Source organism: Monodon monoceros, unplaced genomic scaffold (assembly GCF_005190385.1).
Source record: "Monodon monoceros isolate NGI ecotype Baffin Bay Population unplaced genomic scaffold, NGI_Narwhal_1 Super_Scaffold_8, whole genome shotgun sequence".
NCBI lineage: Eukaryota > Metazoa > Chordata > Mammalia > Artiodactyla > Monodontidae > Monodon > Monodon monoceros.
The window spans coordinates 69,566,798-69,590,453 of record NW_021703785.1 but is presented as its reverse complement, the minus strand read 5'-3'; the positions used below and the strand labels follow the sequence as shown (position 1 = coordinate 69,590,453).

General features: G+C 42.0%; 1 protein-coding gene across 2 annotated transcripts in view; it reads right to left on the bottom strand.

Moving 5' to 3' along the window:
- Positions 1-23,656, bottom strand: part of FLT1 (fms related tyrosine kinase 1) — a 169,606-nt gene that overhangs the window by 133,068 nt on the left and 12,882 nt on the right. For both annotated transcript variants that reach the window (XM_029210240.1, XM_029210241.1), the window contains exons 2-3: positions 9,571-9,667; positions 8,952-9,184 (exon numbers count right to left, since the gene is read on the bottom strand). In XM_029210240.1, coding sequence (XP_029066073.1) covers positions 8,952-9,184; positions 9,571-9,667 — 330 coding nt within the window. The remainder of the gene's footprint in view (positions 1-8,951; positions 9,185-9,570; positions 9,668-23,656) is intronic.

The following is a 23,656-nucleotide window of genomic DNA, read 5'->3' as shown; positions in this document are numbered from 1 at the left end:
AACATAATATATTGATATTTGATGAAGGATGGAAGAGAGGGGCATTGATTGCACTAGTAAGTCACCAATCGTGAATAGCACAGTCAGTTAGCCAAGATGACTGCCAACACAACCCAGCAAAAAGGCACTGGATGCCAAGACAACAAATATTTTAAATAGTAAAGGAAAACTGCAAGGATCACAGAGATCAAAACTAGGGCACCTCCTTGTCTCTAGGCGGGGTTGGCATTTCATTACCGTTGTTAGAGAAAGTTATGAAATGTCAGAAACTTAAAGCCTTTTCAGCTTGAGGGGATTTCTCCTGAAAAAGTCCCTTGCTCATTTTTCTTAAAAAAATTACACGAAGGAGATTTTTTAAAAATCCTTAAAAACCATAAAGTTTTGATGGACAATCTTTCACACTTTCTGTTTGTGGGGTGAAAAATGAGAGGATATGGTCGATTTTATTGGATTTTTATTTGGACTTCACTGCCATCTTGAGATTTCATAATTCTACCTCAGTCACTAATTTTTCCTGGTCTTGGGTTGTGTCCAAGTGGCTCAGTCAAGAGTATGTTCATTCTGATTATTTTTGAGGATTTATGTAGTTGTACTCAATGCCTGGTGACACAGAATAGTGTTACTGCGAGCAAAGCTTAGCTGTGTGGCTCTCGAGAGCTGGCACGCCACATTTTTTTGGTATGGAGCCTAGAGAGTGTCGGGAAACGCTCTCTCTGAAGGAATGACCTGGACATTTAATTGGCAGGTACCACCAAGGGCTAAGGGTGGAATTCCTAGGAACACGCTAGGTGAACACAGGGCTTGAGGCAAGGGCTAAAGAAAGAAGATGTGACACTCCCGACTTCCAACAAATCCACCACCACAGGTGGCTTCTGTCCCAACCACATGTAAATGTTTCCTATAATCAAGGTCCCTTGGTGTCTAATGACAAAAATGTCTCTAGAAGGGAAATGTGAAATGCCAGGGCTTGAAGATATCAAGAGTGTCTTCCATCAAATTTTCACGTAGCTGGAAGGAGAATGGATAAGAGTTAAGTCACTCTTCTCTAAACTTTTGCCCTGTAGTCCTAAATCAGCTGTTCTCCATCCCCACCCCCGCCCCATGATGGAGAGAATGGATAGTCTCCTTCATGCCTCAGCCTTAGAAGCACAGCACCAGCCTGTAGGGGGGTCTGCTTCCCAAGGAAAACTCCAACCAACCATGTCGTCAGTGTCTATCTTATAATCCTAGCAATATGTGTTTCCTCTTTTTCACAACTTCATCAAAATGCAAAAAAAAAAAAAAAAAAATCCAGCAAAACCTGACCTTGTATTAGATGTTTGATGAAGCTGTATGCAGAGAGGCCAGAGAATTCCTAGGAATTCTTTACAGAGGATCGTTTGAAGTAGAATTCTGCATATACAGGTCAGCCTCAAACTGCCGCCACTTTAGGAAACCCACCTGGGCTTCCAGACGCGTAATCCAAAGGCTGAGAGTCCAAGCTCTGTTCACCCCAACGTGTTCATCTGTCTCCTGGGCAGATACATCAGGCAATGATGTGAGAAGGATGGCAAACAAGATCTACCACCCAACCTGTCTGCACTGGCTGCTTCCTGGGGGTACAAGGTGTCTAGTACACTTTCTTCTCCACAACTCTGGGCTTCAAGCAGCATCAGGCTTAGTCCCTGAGACCAAAACTCTGGGAAGCAATTCTTACGGGAGTATTCGTGCTAGAATAAGCAGAGGTTTCAGAAAGTAAGTGAAAGAAGCCATGCATTGAGGATAGAGATGAAGTGAGTACGGGAGGTGAGGGGAGCAGCTTTTCCAATGGGCGGCGGGAGGGGTGATGAGTACCTGTTGAAACTGACTTTTAAAACCAGAGAAGACCCTGGACAGTAACCAAGCAATAACAGATAATATCATAAATTTGCTAAGAAATCCAGACCTAAAGAACTTGGCCAACCTATGGCTAAGTGGTCTATTTTTAAAGACGGTTTCTTTGTTGTTTGCTTTTTTTCTTCCTACAAAATGTCAACTGTCTTAGCCTGCTTTTCCTCAGAGGAGAATTCTGATGAATGGAAAAAAATAGTTTCTCTTGAAAGTTTCTCCCACAAAAATACAACAATGATGCCACTGAAAATGTTTCAGAGGCTTTGAAAATCCGTTCAGCCTCTCTCTCTCTCCCCATCATGGTTCTGACCTGCATGGAAGGCGGCGTGTTGACAAGGCAGCCAGTGATGCAACTGAAAGCACAGAGACCTCCTCTCACTTTGGGCTGGGGGTCTGACACCCTTCGTGCATCCCTACCTTAGAGCTGTTATCACCACCCAGGAAAAAGTGCAGATGGGGAAACTCTTGAGTACATCTGCAGATCACTACTCTTTTCCTCAACGTCCCTGCTTGTTTCACGGCCGTGCTGATTGGACTTGCCACACACTGTGGCAAACTGGGCAACAGGCAACCACTGCTCAGCCACTACCCAGTGAAGCAGTGCTGCCCCAGCATCCTTTGCACGCCCCGTGGTGCACTGGACCTGGCTAGGAGTCCAAGGTAGGTGGTGTTGGAGCAGAACGATCCATACAACCTCAGTAAGTTCTATTGCGGGGCTCAGTAAGGACCATTAGAGGCATTCTCTTCAGTCCCTGGAAAGACGCGCTTCTGGGCAATAGCTATTATTTTAAGAAGTTCAACCCGTACCTTTTAAAATTCTCATAGATCTATTGTAAGTCATGCTCCTAGAAAGGAACCAGGGGCCTCCAAAACCCTAAGATGCCGCAACTCTGCTCTTTGTACCTTCCACAGAACGGGAGGGCCCTGCGGGCGGCAGGTGTGTGACCCATGTCTACAGACGGACGCCATCTGCTGACTGCAGCTCCTGGGTCACACCTATTTGTGGGAAACCCCATGTCAGGAATGTGAGGAGTGTGTACTGCATAAACCCACACATTTTATGACGGGTTGTAGCCACATCAACTCGAGGAGAGGGGTTATTTCCACCACCACGTTCTCGCCAGGCCTCTGTTTCAGGAGTGGTGTGCAAAAAAACACCATGGTGCTTACGATTGGTGCTGTTTTCTTAAACACAAAGTACAGAAATGACCTGTCTCAACCTGTTACAATTTTAATAAGTTCACCCGTTTACACTTTAATAAGATTGAAACTTTTAAACTTAGTGTACTGAGTTCCACAATAAGAAATACATTTCACTTCAGACCCATTAAACACCTACACACACTCATATGTATTTTACACATATGTGAGTATAATGTATATATGTTGCGTATTTTATAAAATGGAAACGAAAGATGTAAAAGTTCCACTAAATGTTTACCCTTACTTTTTGCAATATACTTGGATATTTTCCATTTTATTGTTATTTTGGGGGGGGGCGGGGGCCCCGCAGCTTGCGGGATCCTAGTTCCCCAAACACGAATCCAAACCAGGCCCCCCAGCAGTGAAAGCGCGGAGTCCCAACCACTAGACCACCAGGGAATTCCCCTGCTTAATTTTTTTAAATGCTGATGACAGACCACTAATTTAATTACACAGCCCATTGATGGTTGGGATTTTTAAGAGGCCTGCTCATCCTGGTAAACAGAATGATGTCTCTTTCCCTCGCCACGTGAGCTGGAACGCAGCGGTGAAAGAGCGTGTGCCCGAACAAGTTCTGACCCCATCAGGCAGCAACACAAAGCTGTCTGGGATCGGGATTTGTTTCCGTAAGGCCTATCACTCAGAAAAACACCCCGAAACCCATGTAACCTACCATTCCTCAAAAGAAAGAAGACAACGTTGAATTTGAAATTTAAAAGAATGTAATAACCGTAGAATGTATACTGTCAAAGATGAACAGTTGGTTCATAGTTTGAAATCAATAGCTAAAACGGTAGCATCGCGGAAACAGTCTTAACCTTGGGATCTGACCTGGATTCTCATCCTGGCTTGTCATTTTATTCGCTCTGTCTTGAGCAGGTCACAGCGGCTGTTTTCTCATACATAAAATGGAAGAAATAATTCCAAAGTGGTTTATCTCAGAGAGTTATGTAAAAGCCCTTCAGGAAAACCTGATGTGTTGAACAAGCGAGTATGTTGAATCCTTTTCAGAATATCTGCACCTTTAGTATTTTTACTTGTTGGAGATCCCCGAGCCACACAGAGCTTTTTCCCACTAAATACGTTTATGTGAAGGCACAATGATCATTCTCTCCCAGGATATCTGGGTTGTTAGAATTTCTACTACTTTTCAATTACATACGCAGTGTGTCTGATCATTTTTCTACCTGAAAGTAAGCTGCTATGCAAATCTCATTCATTTTATACATAAAGGAGAACCAAAGGAAGGGAAAGCTGTTGTGAAAATGCTCCAACCCATTTGCTTTAATAGGCGTAGAGAGTAAAACAACCAAGTAAAGAGAAGCAGAAGAGATGAGTTTCTTTTACAGGGAAGAACTAGAAGATATCCACTCAACCACAGCGCAGACTCCCATTTTCCTTTCCCTTTTCAATTATAATGCTTCAAGAGAAGACATTATACTTAAAGAGCCCCAAAAGTCTTGGACCTGGAGAGGGGAAGGGTATATATAGGCTGACTTCAAAGCGTGGGGAACTCAACAGACTAAGTTCAAGGTCTTCTTAACTAAATTAGAGATACTGACAAAGTACTAATTACTTTGGAGATGCCATTAAAATCTCTTCTGGTTAGTTTCCTTACTTTACAGGCAAAACTCATACATGAAAATACTAATTGCAATGAAATCCTCTAACTTAGAAAAGGCTGATCTGGAGCCAATTTCTTGTCTATACCAAAAGGTCAGAAAAGAAATGCAAATGTGTTCCTTTTTCTCTGCAAGGCAGATGAACACTACCTAAGCAGCCCTGGCATTACCGTTCAACTAACATCTTTTTGTTTTGTAATTAGTAAAGCATCGAGGGGCACTTTTTGTTTTTCCTTATGACCCAGAATTTTGTAGCTATAATCGCTGGGGTAATCCACTCGTTTTCCCAAAAGCAATTTTTAAAAAATGTATGTAGCATTTTTCAGTTACTCTCATTCAACAGCCACTTGTCAAGATCAAGCCAAGGGTGGGAATTTCCTGGCGGTCCAGTGGTTAAGACTTCGCCTTCCAGTGCAGGGGGTGTGGGTTCGATCCCCGGTCGGGGAACTAAGATCCCACATGCCTTGCGGCCAAAAAACCGAAACAAAGAAACAGAAGCAGTATTGTAACAAGTTCAATAAAACTTTAAAAATGGTCCACATCAAAAAAAGTTCTTTAAAAAACAAAAAAGATCAAGCCAAGGGTATATCAGGAGAGGAAGATGATTGTCTTAGAATCAGTGTAATTTACTGAGACAAGGCTCTACTTGGCTATGGGACCTGGGACCAGTTGCCCAGGTACCCCTACAGAACTCAAGTGTCACTTTCCCTCCTCCCTTCCACCACGACCCTCCAGCTCACCAAGGTGGATTGAGTCCCTCCAGTCCATCACCTTCTGTCCTTTCCCACAGCTATGACAACGGTGACCTTGGCAGCAGCCCTACCTGGTGTTCCTGCCTCAGTCTTGACCCCTCTGGTCTCCTCCCGCCACTGAGAATCTGAAGGGAAAAATCTGACCACCTTACTCTGTTGCTAACCCTTTTCCGTCGCTCCCCACGTAGCCTCAAGCGAAGTGGATTTTAGGCCCTTTGCTTGTAAAATGGAGAGAAGAAAGCTTCACGGGATTGCTGTGAGAATCTAACAGCATAATGTAAATAAAACCATTTGTTTAAATGAAAAGAAACCACGAATGTAAGAAGTTATTATATTAAGGGAAATTTAAACTTACCAGTTATTTAAATCCCAGGTCCCATAGCCAAGTAGAGCCTTGTCTCAGTAAATTACACTGATTCTAAGACAATCATCTTCCTCTCCTGATATACCCTTGGCTTGATCTTTCTTTTTAAGAATTTTTTTTGACGTGGACCATTTTTAAAGTCTTTATTGAATTTGTCACAATATTGCTTCTGTTTCATGTTTTGTTTTTTTTTTTAAAGTAAAGTAGTTAAATGTAGTCACTTGAGTAATTAAATTGATAATTTATCTACTTGAGTAAATACATTGAAATTAATGCATTATGTCAGAGGTTTGGTAGATTTCTACAAGCTGTAATGATAAAGTGGTGATACTCCTGAGTCACAAGAGACCAGACCAGTTTTTGTGCCCCTGAATAAAATTAAACCTGGAATGTTGTAAATATTCAATAATAATGGAAGCCTGAGACCAAATCTTCTCAGACACAAAATTAATAAAAGAATGAAAATAGGAAATGCATAAGATGTTAGGATACTTGGAAAAGTTACAGCTGCTGAATGAATTATATCACGGCTAACTTGGATTTCAGTAAAGTGTGATTATGAGACCAACATCACTCTACCGGGAAACAGACAACAAAATCCGTGTTACTATCCAGAGCAGTACAGTTACAGGCACCTAGCCAAGTGTTCCCTAAATATTTGCTAACCAAATTAACTGAGAAACAAGGAACATTCAGGTGCTCTCTTATGGTCACCATTATTGATTCACGTATCTTTTGTTATTAGTGCTATTTAAAAGGCACGTCTCATAAAGATTTTCCCAATGAACGCATATAATATTCACGGTATTCCAATGATAATGCCCTATGAAACACAATCAACGCATTTTGATATCCTTCCCTCTCCAAGAACACAGTCTTTGAAATAGAGAATTTCCTTCTACCCAACCAAGTTGTGCAGGAGTTTTGAGATACTAGGACTTGTACCTTTATGCTAATGTTTGTGGGCTACTACCAGACAGCAGACATGATACATACATGACACCACGGCCAGTACTCACCCCCCCCCCCCAGCCTCATACCAGACAGCGAGAATTAGTGATGCCTCTCTTTCCTACTTGGCCTGAAATTCATCCTCACTGTCAATTTCAACAGAGTATTCCACACAGCCCTGTTAATCGCTTCATGTATTCATGTGACAAATATTACCGAATTCTTGCTATGAGCCAGGCGCTGTACCCGGGAGGCACTTTGCAGATAAAAGTAATTAAGGCAGACATGGACCTTGCCCTCACAGGGCTTAGAATGACTATTGATTTGACACCCAGAGTGATCCTTACTTGCCAGATCTGCTCTATTGTATAGTGGAAGTGGAGATAATTCTAAATAGCTAAGTTTCTCTTCTGTTTTCAAAGGGGCTTGAAGCTGACAGGTTCTGCACACCTACCTACTGGCTGCATAACCCATGAGGCCTACTGAGTAATGTAGGAGTGAAAGATGAAAATAACCGAATGTTATTTCTTAGGGAAAAAAAGAGAAATGGTCTTCTTTTACTCATTTAAGTGTTTGATTCGGAAGGTCAGACCAATAAACCCACAGGAGAAAGTTTTATAAGAATTTTAGTGTAAATGAATTTTCCCCCCATTTCCCCTAGAGAGACAGGAATAAAAGCATTTTCTTTCCTCCACAAGCACCAGAACATAACCTACTATGTGGAGCTAGAAAAAGAGAACAGATGTTTGAGCACATGCCTTTTTCCATCGCCACTGGCACACGTCGTGTCTGTCTCTCCCTTTAATCCTGCTCCCCCCCCCCGACCCCGCCCTCTCTTCCCTCTTGGAGAAGGCACCTCTGCCTTCTCCAAGCCAAGATCCCTGGCCTCCTTCCTCCTCTTATTTTTAAGTGGGCTGGTTGCGTTCCTATGATGGCGATCAGCTAGCAAGTTGTCGCCTCCTCCAGTTCTCTGCCCACCCCACCCCCTCCCCCCGGAAAAGTGCAAGATGTACAAACAGGGGTTTGGCGGAGCAGGACAGAAAAGTGACTCGGTCAAAGCAGGCTGATGCGAGCTAATACGTTACTGCCGATATCACACCTACTGTTCTACTGTCTCTAAGACTAACCCTGAATCTGGAAAATTACGTATTAGGCTCGGGTAAAACACTCCAAAAAAGATTCCCACCAAAATGTAAGTCTGTGGTGCTGCCTTCAGTGCAAAGACCCAGTTCTCTAACTCGCCGGGAGGAAGACCCAGGATGTGTGTTTAGGCTATTGACGCTGAGGGTTGGTTGTTTTGTTTTTTTAACTTGAGTTTGTGCCTGAGGTGCCTACTAATTTTGCTCTATGTGTTAGAGCTCTAGCTCTAAGGCTAGAGTCTTGTGCAAGTTTCGGAAACTGGCTGGAACAAAACAAGGAAGAACAAAGTGACAAGTCATCTTCCTTATTATTCTTTCCAGGGATCCATTGCTACTGCCACTTTATGTTTCTTTAAGGATTTTCTATTTCTTCCCTCTGAATATTATTTCATTGCTTCATTCTCTAAGGAAGGAAAAAACTAAAAAATTATACTATAAAAATTATAACCAGAACATGATTCCTTTTTTGTCTTTCGCCCTTTTCACTATGCAGTGGCATGTGCCTGCTCTCATATCTTTTTAATACTCACTTTGTGAACATGAAATAATACAGTATCATTAACTGGAATTAATTTTGTAACCTTCAAGTGACATTGCCAACATTACACTTATGAATTTAGTATAGAACCGTATTTTACAATTCCAACCTATCAGAGAATGCGGTTGTGTTAAAGGACAAAAATCTGTATTGTATTTTGGGCTTCTCAATAATTAAGAAATAGAACTAAAAGCTTGCCATTCATTTATTCATCCCACGATGTGCCAGACAGTATTCCAGGTGCCATGGATACAGTGGGGAACAAAATAGACAAGAGTCTCTCCCTTAAGGGAGCATGCAATTGACTGACTGGTCCTTGAAAATTCTGGTTGAAACTGTCACTCAGGAAATACATTAAAACGCACTCCACAAGTTTCAACAGCTAGGGTAGGCTCTCTTTCCTGGCCCACTTCTTTCACAGTCACTAGGAAAGCTCCCTTTCCAATGGATCAGGTGGATTTATGACCCACTGCAAAGTTATAGCAAAGAGAATGTAGAAAATGGAAGTCTTACCATTAATAAATATGTAGATTGTAGATTCTGCTTTCTTTTTCTTGGAAGCAGGTGTAGAGAGATACTTGCAGCTGTAGAAGCCAGTGTGGTTTGCCTGAGCCGCGTTCAGAGTCAAAGTACTGCAGAACTGCTTGCCACTCCTTCCACAGGCAGATTTAGTTATGCTCAGCCTCCGGCTTTGGCTTTCCTTATTCACTGTTGCAGGCAAAGACCAGGAATGGGCCCCTTCCCCTCTGCAGTCACAGATAAGAAAACAAAACACAGTCAGTCACGGCTGGGGCCAGTTCTGAAGCTGTCATTTCTATCCTGATGTCTTTTCTTAAGTACAGTCACTTTCTTTACAGAAAAGTAACACATTTAGAAAAGCTTTTAAACAACTCAAAATGTTCGGGGCATCCCTTCCCCTGATTCCCTGTGAGTAATTCCCTCCCATCCCATGGATGAAGGAATCACCCTCCAGGGGAAGCTGGATGCATGAGGTTTGCACTTGGCAGATGACAAAAGACCACTGACATCTACCTGTCTACTCTGGGGGGGGGCCACCTTTCTACTCTCCTAAGGAGTGGTTCTGCCTAAGGAAGAGCAATCAGATTGTCCCCAAACCAACACGGTCACCCACCTGCATTTGAGATACAGCGTCTGGCCTGCTTGCATCACGTGCTGGGTGCCTTTTAAACTCAGCTCAGGACCTTTTAATTTTGAACCTGAACTACATCCTGTAAAAAAAGTTTTTGAAATGTGTTATTTGCAAATTGCCCTCTCGTCTTTTTTAAAAGGTGTATCTTTCCATAAAAGGTAACTTTTCATCTTTAACTTACTTGCATAGGCAAAACGGTATATCTGATACAAATTTATTTTAATTCACAAATTTTTTTCTATTCCAAGACTTCCTGCCCATGAATATTGTATATCTTACTATGCTAGATGATCTAAATAATATTCAAAAGCCCATTAATTTAGAACATTAATAAATTCAATCATGATTCAAAGTGCAACCATATTAAAATATATAGCGACTTCTTAAAAACTCTCAGGATTAAATGTCAGTGTCATCCAAAATATATTTCTAATACTGAACTACCAACATGGGTCATCTGGTTACAGAGGCCCGTCCGATCTTTTTCCTGAATACAAGGCATGGAACTTTTCCTGGACTCTAGACATAGTTGAGTCATTAGTTGAGCCATGATATTCTAGGCGAGTCATTTCTCTTTCTGAACTGGTTTCCTCATTTGGAAAACTAATTATAGAATCAAAATCAGTTTTAGAAGCCACTTGGTTTGTCTTACATAATCAACTTCCTTCTATAATGGAAGAGAAAAGAGGGAACTGTCTGCTCCTACGTGACATCTGAAAAGTATATTTCACGGGGATCGTTGTGAGACAATGAGATGAGCTATGCAAAAGTGTGCTAAAATCAACACATCTCCCTATGCCACAATATCTCCTCATGACACAGTATCTCCTCACGACACAATATCTCCATACAACACAGTATCCATCCCGGGGACCAGCTATGAGACCCTGGCCAGGTCACCTTCTCCAGATCACAGTTCTCTTATCTGTAAGACGGCAGACTGGACTGCGTGACTTTGGTTCTCTGTCCATTTCTGACATCCCCAGACCCACGATTCTTTGAGCCATTGGTGCCATAGAGGTTGAGACTCTACTGAAGCTCTCGACTTGGCAGAAGAGGTCACTGATCAGGAGCTCTCCCCTCATCCCCTGCTCTCCCCCTCCTCCTGGTAAAAGCAGGAGATGGGGCTCGGGATTAGCAGGGGTAAGGGTCAGCAGGAGGGAGAAAAGATATTCTTGGAAGGAGGGAAGTTATGTTTGCAGAGCCGATCCTAGGGAATATCTTCTACATAAAAAATACGTTTCCAGGGCTTCCCTGGTGGCGCAGTGGTTGAGAGTCCGCCTGCCGATGCAGGGGACACGGGTTCGTGCCCCGGTCCGGGAAGATCCCACATGCCGCGGAGCGGCTGGGCCCGTGAGCCATGGCCGCTGAGCCTGCGCGTCCGGAGCCTGTGCTCCGCAACGGGAGAGGCCACAGCGGTGAGAGGCCCGCGTACCGCAAAAACAAAAAAAAAAAGTTTCCGAAGTGGAATCCAAAGCAGAAGACTGGGATCTTAGACCACAGACCTGCATGTGTCAGACTCCACGGGGTAGTCTAGCAATGCTCCCTAGTGTTTCTCTCAGGTCCTAATATCGCAAAGAAAACTAGAGTCGGTGAAAGATCTGCCCTGGAAGCTTAATCTCTCCACTTCTTGCCTCGGCATTACTGGATGTGCTGCTCCTTGGCAACCTCACGTGTGAGCCAGAAAGTCCACAGGCACAGCATGGGGACTTGGTGCTCTGTTGTCTGGGTGGCAGACAGATGCCCCTGTCACCGACACCTAGCAGAATCACTCCCCTCCCCCACCCGCATCAAAGAACGTTTTGCCGGGTTTGTAACTGCAAAGATGTTAGACGGACATTAGCTGCTCTGCTGATGACGTTAATGTTTTGAAAGTCACTTTTATATACAACAGGCCCTGGTATCAAATTCTGATCGGAGCAAATGGCTCGATATTAACTAAATTTAAATTCGAAGGACCGTTTCATCGAGCTCCCCTTGTTCTATCGAATAACCTCACAGAACAAGTCGACCCATTCAGGTACCTAAAGAAGAATTTTGTACTTTCCTCATGTTTATGAGTTTTCTGAAGTAACAGGGTAGCTCAGAATCAGTGATCCAGGAGGACACTACGTCCTTCAAAAGCCACAGCCAGCAGTAAATAACGCCTGCCCTAAAAAATGTCCAGGCCAGAACAGTTTCTGCCCTTCTTTGTGGCATGGAACTCCAGGGATTTAACTGAGCAATTGTTCGTGGGTTGGAAAAGGTCCACCCCAAGCTTCCTGTGGAAAATTCTGGCAATACTTGCAGGTATCTCTGTGGTTTGTGTGCACATAATGAGTTTTCCCATCCAGGAGAGGCCAAGGGGAAGATGCCTTCCTTCCCTAGTATGAGGCGATTCCTACTTTTTTCCCCCTTTTTTGTTGCTATTTTGGTTTCCAAATTGTGTGAATCTTTCTCTATCAGTGCCCTAGAACACCAGTACTCCTGACCCTTGTCAGAGAGGATCTTAAACCTTGAAGGAACCACCCAGATCCCAGCAGAAGGAGATGTGTCATGTAGAGAATATCCCTCAAAAAATATGCCGACTGCACATCCCTCTCTGCGGTCCCCACTCCAGCTTCCAACCAAAAGAAAACCACCTAACTGAGTGGTTAAATAAGACACTGAGAGAAAAATAGGATTATTGGAAAGCTAAGGGGGATAAATATTGAGAAAAATATTTTGCTATAGAATTTGTCTCCACTGACATCATGAATTTTGCCCTTGGAACAAGGAAGCTAGATAAAAGTAGTTGATTGAAAGAAAGGAAAGGAGAGGTATCAGGAAACAGCATTTCGAAGTAACTGGACACTTTGGGACATCACATCCTTCAGTTAATAGGAAACTAGAATCTCATAAAGATGAACGGAAGTACCAAGACTACAGTTTAACAGGAAAACTCATAAAGAAAAAGGAAAGTGAGATATTTATTCCTCAACTGCTCTGAAATGTCCTTAGGCCTTGAAATACTTCTTTGAAACAGTTTAATGCCCATACACCCACTTGTGTCATGAATATTTAACACTTTTTGAGTGTCTCCTGCGTGTCAGACACTTTCTCCGTCTTGGTGGTGATGTGTATAAGGATGTGAATATGCATACATCCAAGATCTGATATCTTCTTCCCACCATGAGCAACTCTGTTTGCTCGACTCATGAGTAGCTCAGAGTCACATTGTCCACTTAGAAATAAATCCACAGGATACTTCATTTCGAAGGGTGGAGTGCTACCACTTAACAATGATCCCCCATTGTGAAGCTCGGATGCGGATCAGAACTTTCCACTGTTTGCCATGGTAGAGCCTAGAAGTCTCGTTTAAAAGAATCATTGTCACCTCAGGAAACTAGGTGGTCCATGAACTATTGTTTTCATCAAAGTCAACTACGACAGAACAACGAGGGTCAAAGAGATCTTATACGAGGAAAATTACTATTTAAATAAAACCAAACAAAAAACTCAATGCAATCAACATGAAAAGGCAGTCTACTGAACGGGAGAAAATATTTGCAAATCATATGTCTGATAAGGGCTTGATGTTCAAAATATATATTTAAAAAACCCACATACAACTCAATAGGACAAAACCAAACCATCCAATTTTAAAAATGGGCAGAGGATCTGAAAGACATTTTCCCCAAAGACAGACTGTCAACAGGTACATGTAAAGATACTCAACATCATTAATCATCAGGGAAATGCAAATCAAAACCACAATGAGAGATCGCCTCACACACAGAATGACTATTATCAAAAAGACAAGAAATTAACAAGAACTGGGGAGGGTGTGGGGAAAAAAGGAACCCCTGTGTACTGTTGGTGGGAATGTAAACTGGTGCAGCCACTACAGAAAACAGAATGGATATTTCTCAAAAAGTTACAAATAGAACTATCACATGATCCAGCAATTCCACTTCTAGGTATTTATCTGAAGGAAACGAAAACACTTACTCGAAAAGATATGCATTCACATGTTCACTGCAGCATTATTTACAGTAGTCAAGACTAAGTGTCCATCGATGGATGAATAAAGATGTGGTATATATACACAATGGGATACTATTCAGCCATAAAAAAGAATGAAATCTTGCCATTTGCGTCAACATGGATGGACCTTGACGACATTTTGCTAAGTGAAATAAGTCAGAGAAAGACAAATACGGTATCATCTCACTTACATGTAGAATCAAAAACAAATACAAAAACTAAGTGTAAACTATGAAAACGGGCTTTATCACATGCTTCTTTATTAGGAAAAACTTAAGGTCAAGCACAGTGGGCTAATAGCATTAAAAAGCCAATATGTGTACGTGAACTTACTGACTGAACACTGACACTTCGTACTGTGCTTGTCTGAATATGTTCCCTCGTTGTTTGTCTGTTCTGTATTATTGGGTAGGTAGAAAGCGAACAGAGCTTTATGGCTCTTAAACAAACACCCCTTCTTTCCCCACATGATGAACCTCTGGGAGGGCTTTAAGATGCTGCTCTACATTTCCCACCCGTACTTCACTGGGCGAAACGGAATGCTTTCTGGGACCTCAATGGGAAGCGTGAGCAAAATTCCAAGTAAATAAAAAAGGCTTTATTTTGCAACCAAATCAAAGCCCAAATGATTAAGGTTCTTTCTTCAAACCTCTTCAAAGCTACCATGATGGACACTGAGAGAACACCCACCACAGGTCATTATGAACCAGACAGCCTGGCCCATCACTTTTAAGACTGAGAGCAGGCTCTTATATAAAGTTTGACTAAAAGTTATCTTTAGAAAACTGCCTTTTTTATTGATCTGAGTAATAATAGCGTTCTGACCTGTTAAATGTAACTTCAAGACAAGGTCATTAGCCCCTCTTCCTTCCAGACGACACCCCCTCACCCCTACTATATTGAAATCAAAGGGCTGTTCTCTGTAAGAAAGGGGCCTTATTCAAACAGGAATCATGAAACAGCTATGTTATTCCATTTTTGATGGGGAATCATGAATCTCCCCAGCTCTGCTACTAACCAGCTCTGCTGTGGCCACTGGCAAGTCACCTTAAGCCTCAGATTCTTCATCCGCCAACAGAGGAGGCTGGACTTAGATTTTTACAATTCCTTCTGGCCTAAAAAGTCAGTGATTCTGAAATCCGCAGTGATTCACAACAATGTACAAGTTAGAAATCACATTTTAAAATACAACTACTGGAAGAACAAATGACCCATGTAAAAAACTGACAAAGTATCTGAATAGACATTTTCCCAAAGAAGAAATATAAATGGCCAGGAAGCACATGGCCATCAGGAAAATGCAAATCAAAACCACAGTGAGATACCAACTTCACACCCGCTAGGATAGCTTCAATGAAAAAGACAAGAACAAGTGCTGATGGGGACCTGAAGAAACAGGAGCCCTCACGTATTGCTGGTAGTACTGTAAAATGGTCCAACTGCTTTGGAAAACAGATTGCAGCTCTTCAGATGGTTAAACATAGAGTTAAACAGAGGGCTCAGCAATTCCACTCCTAGGTATCTACCCAAGAGAACCGAAAACGTATGTCCAAATAAAAACTTGTATACAAATGTCTGTAGCGGCATTATCCGTGATAGCCAAAAAGTAGAAACCACCCAAATGATGGGTGGACAAACAAATGTAGTCGATCCATACAATGGAATATTATTTGGCAATAAAAAGAAATGAAGTACGGATATATGCTACAACACAGATGACCCTGGAAAACACTGTGCTACGGCACACAGAGGTAAGGCCACGTAGGAACACAGAGAGAAGACAGCTGTCTACAAACCATGGAAAGAGGCCTCAGGAGAAACCCAAACTGATGACACCTTGAGCTTAGACTTCCAGCTTCCAGAACCGTGAGAAAATAATATTGTCTTGTTTAAAAACCAAAAAGAGGCCAGTCACAAAAGGCCACATGTTGTATGATTCCATTTATATGACACGTCCAGGATAGGCAAATCCATACGAGAGAAAATAAGAGTAGTGGTTGGCAGGGGCTTGGGGGAGAAAGGAACAGAAGTGAGTAACAACAGGAGTTTCTTTTGGGGGTGAGAATGTTCTAATATTAGTGACGATGGTTGCACAACTCTTGTGCATATACTAAAAATCACTGACTTATACAATTTAAAATGGTGAGTTTCGTGGTATGTGAATTTTATCTCAATAAAGCTGTTTTAAAAACAAAACTTATGACTAAAATAATCAGAGTTAAGTTGCATATTGAGCTATTTTGAACTTTGTCGCTACATACAACCTCATCAGTGTTAGATTTTTATACTTATAGTTGTTTCTCCAGCTTAAAGCTTTAGAAGGCTGATGTTAGAGAATTTTTACTTCGTGTTCAATAACATCATTATTTATGTATTAGAAGATTTACAAACATATTGCAAAAAATTCACTGTTCCCCCAAATTGCAATCTTTTAAATTTAATGTTAATTTAAAACCACTTCCAAGTGCATCTTTTGAATTTTACCTATTTAAATTGGAATTTTAACAAATTGAGTCACGTCAAAAATTATGTTGCTAGAGCTCTTGGAAGAAATCTACGGTATTTCCTTTAATATTAAAATTATTGATTTCTAATGGATTTGGTTTTAATGCAAAGCTTTGTATATTGGGTCTCTTTCAAATGAGAGGCATCTGTCTTTGATTTTACATACCACGTTTTCAATAGTACATAATCCTACATGATAAATGACCTCTTTATCTAAATATAAATCCCCAAGTATCATGTTTCTAAAATTTGATGTTAAGACCCCGAGTCTTTACCAAGGTTGTGTGAGGTTAATTAAACGTAATTCATAATAAAAGAAGACTTTTCTTTCCTCAAGATGTAGCTTATTAAAAGCTTAAGTCTCATAGACTAAACCTCATGGAATCTTTTTGGTTGGTGGCAAGGGTGGGAAAAAGGTTAAGAATGCAAATGAAACAAATTTCCAGAAACTTCCAAAACTTTTGTTTGAGATGCTAATGCCTACGGGGCTCTAATACTTAATAAGAAGTTAACTCTTGGTCTTAACTTCTGTGTCGTGCCTCTATTAAAGTATTTGTCAGATAATATGAAGGGTCCCTCATAACTGAACACAGTTCAGTTGTATGTTCAGTGATAACACTGAACACACAACTGAAGACATTATACTACTTGAAGTATTATAACGTACTACTTGAAGACATTATAACGTACATTTTTCTCTCACTTCTAGCATGATGGGGAAAGACTAGAGCGCCTCTGTTTCGTCTAGCAGCAGACTAAATCAAAGGTGGGAAAGCCATGGGAGTCTGTATGACAGCAGCGTAACTCAAGCAAGTCCCACAATGAGAGGCGACATTAGTTTTTTAAATGTTATTTTCCTCCCAGAACAACTGGCCTTAAATCAAGGAAGGATCTAGAGAAATGAAAGGATGTTTACGTAAAGACATGCACACATACATTGCTGCCTACAGGGAACATGCTTTCCTCCCCGGGAAGTTTGTTTTAGGAGTGGTGGAAGGTGGGTTTAGAAACGAGAGGGGGCATGTACATTCTCTCAGGCACAGGGAAACCTCTTTCCACGCTTGGACTCAGAAACTGACATGCACTCGGCAACAGCAAGAAGCTCTGACTCACTGCTGACTAATCCCTTGTGGAGATAAGATTGTGACTTTTAGATGGACAGATGTAGGATATTTTAGGTTATGATAACTGTGCTCTTGGTCCCAGGTCCACAAAGGACGGAATGGTTAGGTAGCTGCTTCCAGCAGGAATACACCTAATTTGTAGCAAGTTGCTAATCCCAGAGACTTGCTATTTTCTTTCTCATCTTTTTATTATCAAAGGGACCCACAAAAGAAGAATTCAATGGTTTCTTGCTTCAGAGTTTCTGCTATCCCAAGTAATCCCCAAATCATCAGATCCAAACTAGGAAGCACCTGATCTCCATGCCTTAAGAGAAAATTTAAGTCATTTATATAGCATTTATGTCTTGAATTCAGGTGTAAAAAAACAAGTGAAAAAATTGCTTAATTTCAGCAGTGACAGTTGGCACAGCCCTAAACCTACGTTTACTTGAATAATTTGCTTGTTTTAAAGCTTACAGTTCACACTTTGTCAGTCAATAAACTTTCCAGTGCAGCACACAGAGGACACCATGGTGTTAGCCCCTGAAGTGACCATGGTCTTGGTTCCATCCATACATGGGTGATGGACTTCACTCATTTTTCCTTAAACTCTATAAAGGTTATTGAAAAGAAAAACAGTCTGTGTGGTTTAAGATGTTTACCAAGAGAAAAGTCCTCTACTGACATCGGCATTCCTACTGTCAACGTTTACGAGGGGCACGTCTTCAGGGTACCTCTCTGAGCTTTTTCCTTGACACTGGCTTCTCGGAGGGTCATGGTTTAACAGGGCACGTTCATTTATCATCGGGCCTGTCACCGGCTACCATCAGGAGCCTACCCTCCGAGTGACCTGTACCCAGGAACAGCTCCTTTTCATGTGACATCAGAGTTAATTAAGGTTGGTCAGTGAGAAATCTCCTGCCGACCGAGGAGTTACCTTTTTACCCCCGCCAAACGCTCGACTCCCACACCGATGTCCTTTTATTGAATGAGTTCACAAGCCACCTCCATAGAACTGTCTAACAAGATGTCATTTCAATTTACCATACGATGTCAAGGGAGTTATCTGAGCGGCTTGGAGCAAGGGTCAGGATCTGGTTGACAGGGCACGAGACATAGCTCACAAAGCATTCAGTAGAGAAGACGGTAGGCTTTCCTCTGCTTACACAAAAGGAGATGAACAGAACCAGTGCACTTTATACCCTAAAAACGCAAAGAGGAAGGTTTGGGGTATTAGGGAGGGCTCGGCACGGCTGTTTCTCTACCAGTAGCAGGAAACACACTACATGTGAAGCAGACACACCCTACCATCCTCCGTTCTTATCCAATGTTACTGTTCAGAGGACTGTGGGGAAACTGGACCTGATGACCCCTCACACAGAAGGGCTTATCATCACCGGCAGCGTTATGCTATCATTCATGTCGATTTGCAAGTTATTTCAGGCCAGACTATATTAACTTTCAGGTTATAAACACCTGAAAAGAAAGAGCACTCCGCAGAGATTCAATAAACACACATGCAACATACAAACACTTGGTTTACTGGAAGCATCCAGGGTTTCTCTGCTGTTCTTCATCTTTCATCAATCGGTGCATCCTAGCATTTGGAGCAAGTTGCATCATTAAGCATAGTAGTCGTATTAATAAAACGTGTGAACTGCCCTAATATTAACCTTCTATCCTCTGAATTGTTTAGGATTACAAGTTTCAGTTCAGCCAAAGGTATCCTCTGTATTCTTTTTAAACAAACAATCCCTAGTCTGGAAGCACCGGACAGTATGTAGGCAACCCACAATTTAAAATCTCAAGTCTTCCCTATTCTACATGGCATTAGGATTATGCTTTGTTCTACCACAAAACATTTTACCACATACTCTGTGTATTACTGGTCAATGCCAAAGTTCCGGGCATCTATGGAGACAATGACAGCAGGGCCCCGGAATACATGTTATTTACGTGGATCCCTCTGGGTTCCTTTAAGAAGGAAAGCATCACAGAGGAGACCTGGGAAATATTTCATCGATTCAATAAAGGAGCTTGCCATAGAATGGTTAAAGTATAAGAACGGGAATTAGAACTCTAAATTTTAGTTGAGACATTGTGTATAACCTGTCATGTAACACTGATAATCCTCAGGTTCACACACAATTCTTTCTGGAAAAAACTGAATATATCGTGGAGCTGTATGTTGCAATGCTATTAAGTAACCATAAAAAATATTTATCATGCCAGGGCTTCCCTGGTGGCGCAGTGGTTGAGAGGCCGCCTGCCGATGCAGGGGACACGGGTTCGTGCCCTGGCCCAGGAAGATCCCACATGCCGTGGAGCGGCTGGGCCCGTGAGCCATGGCCGCTGAGCCTGCGTGTCCGGAGCCTGTGCTCCGCAACGGGAGAGGCCACAACAGTGAGCGGCCCACGTACCGCAAAAAAAAAAAAAAAAATTTATCATGCCAAAGTTTTAATTTCAAATCCAACATTATGCCTTAAAAATTTTGTCCCATAAAATGAAGAAAGGCTAGCGAGTAGGCAGGCAGGAAAGCGTGTACCTTAAACTCTAGCTATCCATGCAAGAAAAGGACGAAAACGTTATTATCCTTAACTCAAATTTTGGTCTATCCTTTTTATATTGTATATTCTTCAACTTTCTAACCTATTACAAATAATGACACAACCCCACTTGCTGAGCATATAAAAATACAGGAGAAATAAAATGAGATTGGAAGGCTGAGTGTGATAAAGTCCTGATGTTAATTTCAAGCTTATTCCGGTAGAGATTCTGGAGTCCCAACTACATAGAACACATCTTCCGCAGTACTTTAGACTGTATATAAAGGAGGTGCCTTATAAATTCACTCACTGAAAGTCGAGCGATCTCCAGTCTTTGTTACCAATAACATATACAAACCCTCTGACCCTTGAGATTTAAATAGCCAAGAGTGTGCAATAAAGTTATCCATCATAGGGGAATTGAGGTTTTGAAAGCTGCGTTAGCATACTTTCTAAGGCTCATTAAACACTGTCCTTGACCATTGTGTTTCTATTGTCAAAATCAGTTTCCTTCTAAATTAAACAATTTGGAATACAATTGCTTTTCATTACACATATTTTGGAGATTAATCCTGCACAGACAATGGGGTGGGTGTGTTGACTGAAAAGTTCTTTTAAATTCTGCTTTGCTTTAATTTTCATGTTTTCTTTAGACTCAATTTACATAGTAAATATGGGTAATAGCGGGCCTTCCTAAGATTTTTTTTTTTTTTAAGTTTGTAAATTCTTAGATGGAATTAATGTTATACAAGTTTTGCTGACAGCCAAGCTTCTGGAAGGAAAAGGAACCAATTAAAAGCAGTATGCTGCCACCAGAAGTATCTCAATTTTTAAAGAAATAATTGACTGAAGGTTTTTCAGTCACCTCAGTATGTGATATTCAGGTCTTCCTTACAAATATCCATGACAGGCTTTAAAGTAATTTGCACCCAAAACCTGGAGAATATTGGTTTTAATTCTCGGGTCACTTTTACTCATACAGTTTCATTAACCTATTATAGAATTCGCATTTTTAATATCCTCCAAGATATCATATATCGGATGGAAGAAAAAATAAAACCAAACACCAATTTCTGTTATCAGTTGGCCATCGACCTCACAAGCTTTAAAATAACTTATGGATCAGCTCATTCTGGAGGACAAGACCAAACACAACCAAGAAGTAGAAGTTACGTAATAGCAGAAGGAAGCACTGTGAAGAGAGGTAGTGAGGTCCCCAATACTGGAGCTGTCCCCACAAAGTGAAACCACCAACCCCGAGATGAGGCTGATGAAGTGAGTGGGTTAAGGGTTGGCCTCCCGTCCATGATTCCAGGAGGCTGGGAATGCATCGCCCTCATTTATCTATCCTTCTTATCTCTTTTACTACCAGCCAATCCTGGTTTTTTCCCTACTCCCTTCCTGATACTACCCCTTCCTCTCACCCCCTCACCTTGGTGCTCTCTCTGCTCTGTAACCTCAGCATTTACTCTTCCATTTAATATTTCAAACATATTCTAACAGAAGGATACAATAATAAACAAGACAAACAAGATCGCTTCTTTGAAGGGTTTATAACTTAGGCTGGACAACAGATAAGTGTATACAGACAGATGTAATTTTATACTTATAAATTAGTTTTTATACAAGTGTAAAATTACATTATGTTAGTGGCTGATCAGAGGGAAGTGTACCAGATGTGGGAGGGAGGGGAGGAACCCAGCCCAGGGAGTGAAGGACGTGCTCTCAGAAGAATGATGTTGAAGGTAAGACCTGAAGAATGAGCGTGTGTTTGCTGAAGGGTCTCTTTCTCTCTCCTTCAAATCTGCAGACCCTCTAAAACGCAACTTTACTTTGCAAACAACTGTTTTCTTTTATCAGCTACTCTTAATTCTCTTGCTTCTACAGCTCTGCTTTCCTTGATCTCTTTGCTCAGAAGAGAGACCTCTATTGTTTCTTTCCAATGCCTTGGTGTGCATAGATAGACAGATAAATTTTTTTTTTTTTTTTTTTTTAAGTCTGGGGTCTACCTGACTTCAGTTGCTATTAGGGAAAAAAAGCCACAAGTGAACATTCACTAGAAGATATGCCTAGGTCACACTGTGCCTTTTTTTGTTTTAATATAAAATTTATTTTTTTTGCAGTACGCGGGCCTCTCACTGCTGTGGCCTCTCCCGTTGCGGCGCACAGGCTCCGGACGCGCAGGCTCAGCGGCCATGGCTCACGGGCCCAGCCGCTCCGCGCCATGTGGGATCTTCCCGGACTGGGGGAAGAACCCGTGTCCCCTGCATCGGCAGGCGGACTCTCAACCACTGCGCCACCAGGGCTGCGTTGGGTTTTCGTTGCTTTGCGCAGGCTTTCTCTAGTTGCGGCAAGCAGGGGTTACTCTTTGTTGCGGTGCCCGGGCTTCTCATTGCGGTGGCTTCTCTTGTTGCGGAGCACAGGCTCTAGGCACGCGGGCTTCAGTAGTTGTGGCTCGCGGGCTCTAGAGTGCAGGCTCAGTAGTTGTGGCGCACGGCCTTAGTTGCTCCGCGGCATGTGGGATCTTCCTGGACCAGGGCTCAAACCTGTGTCCCCTGCATTGGCAGGTGGATTCTTAACCACTATGCCACCAGGGAAGTCCCACACTGTGGTTTTTGAAATCATGGAAGAGGGACAGATACAGAATGAGGGGAATAAAAGAAAATGATCAGATGTGATCAGTCCTAGCCAGGACTTAACTTGTGCCTCCTCTTCTCTCCTCTTCCTAGCCTACACCATGGATGGTCCAGAGCTAAGGGGAAATGGTTTTCAAAGCAAATGTTCTTATCCAAGAGGGCGAACACAATAGCAGCAATAATAACATCACCTGATATGTTTAGGCTGCGTTGCTGTACCTGCAAATTAAGGTTCCCAAATCAACTGTCTTTCTTCTGTGCTGTTTGGGAACCTTGACCAGCTAAGTGTATACCAGGAGGAGGGTCCATCTAAAGGAAATATCTCTTGGGAGCCATTTCTGTGGTGGCCAGGCAGCTTACATCGGAATTCTGAATTCTGAGTCTAGATTCGAATCAGGAGAACACAGCAGCTCAGTCAAGGATAAGAAAGGGGTCATTGGAGCCAGAGGATGTCCCAGAAGGGAGGAACAGAACATTTCAGATGTGTGGGGAGAATTCCTGCCAGCTCTTGGACATATTTCTGCCAATCTCCTCCACTATACCCGCACAATATCGAACCAATGTGGAACCCTGATTCCTAAAAGGCCTCTGAGACCCAGAGGGACGTCTAGGATACAGCTCTAGTCAGTTCAACCAGCATTTATTGAGTGACTACTATATGCCAGGCACTGTCCTAGATTCACAGCTGTGAAGACAGGGCAGAAACCAGCCCTTCCTCTTGAAGGGCTTTCAGTCCTGAGAGGCTCCTTAGGACATGAGTCACCAAGAAGCAGATTAGGTGAATACCACCACGTGTTCAAGATTATCTAAGTCAACAAACAGAGATCACCTCAAAGCTCGGTACACTTTGTTTTTAAAGGACACGTTTCTGAGTACAGGGAGTCACAAATTCTTCACTAACATAGATGAGTCATTTCAGTAAAATTCACAGTTAACATCACAAAATAAGACACTCAATGGTCAATACAGAGCACGATAGATACAACCATGTTTCCATCTTGAAATAAAATATAATAGGTTAATTGATGATTGCTCGAGCACTTTTTAAGGGAATATGTTAAAAGTGCTCTCAAATAAAAGGGTCTTCCAAGCATGCCTGAACTCATGCTAGAGGTTGAACATGAACCTGGAATGATGACTGGTTATGAAACTGACATCACGAGAATTAAATTCAATACAGCCCATGCTTTCCCTCATGAAATCACAGCAGAAAATACAGCATTCCAAAACACTGTCAGAAAACGTATTTCTCAAAAGACATTCCCCCTCCCAA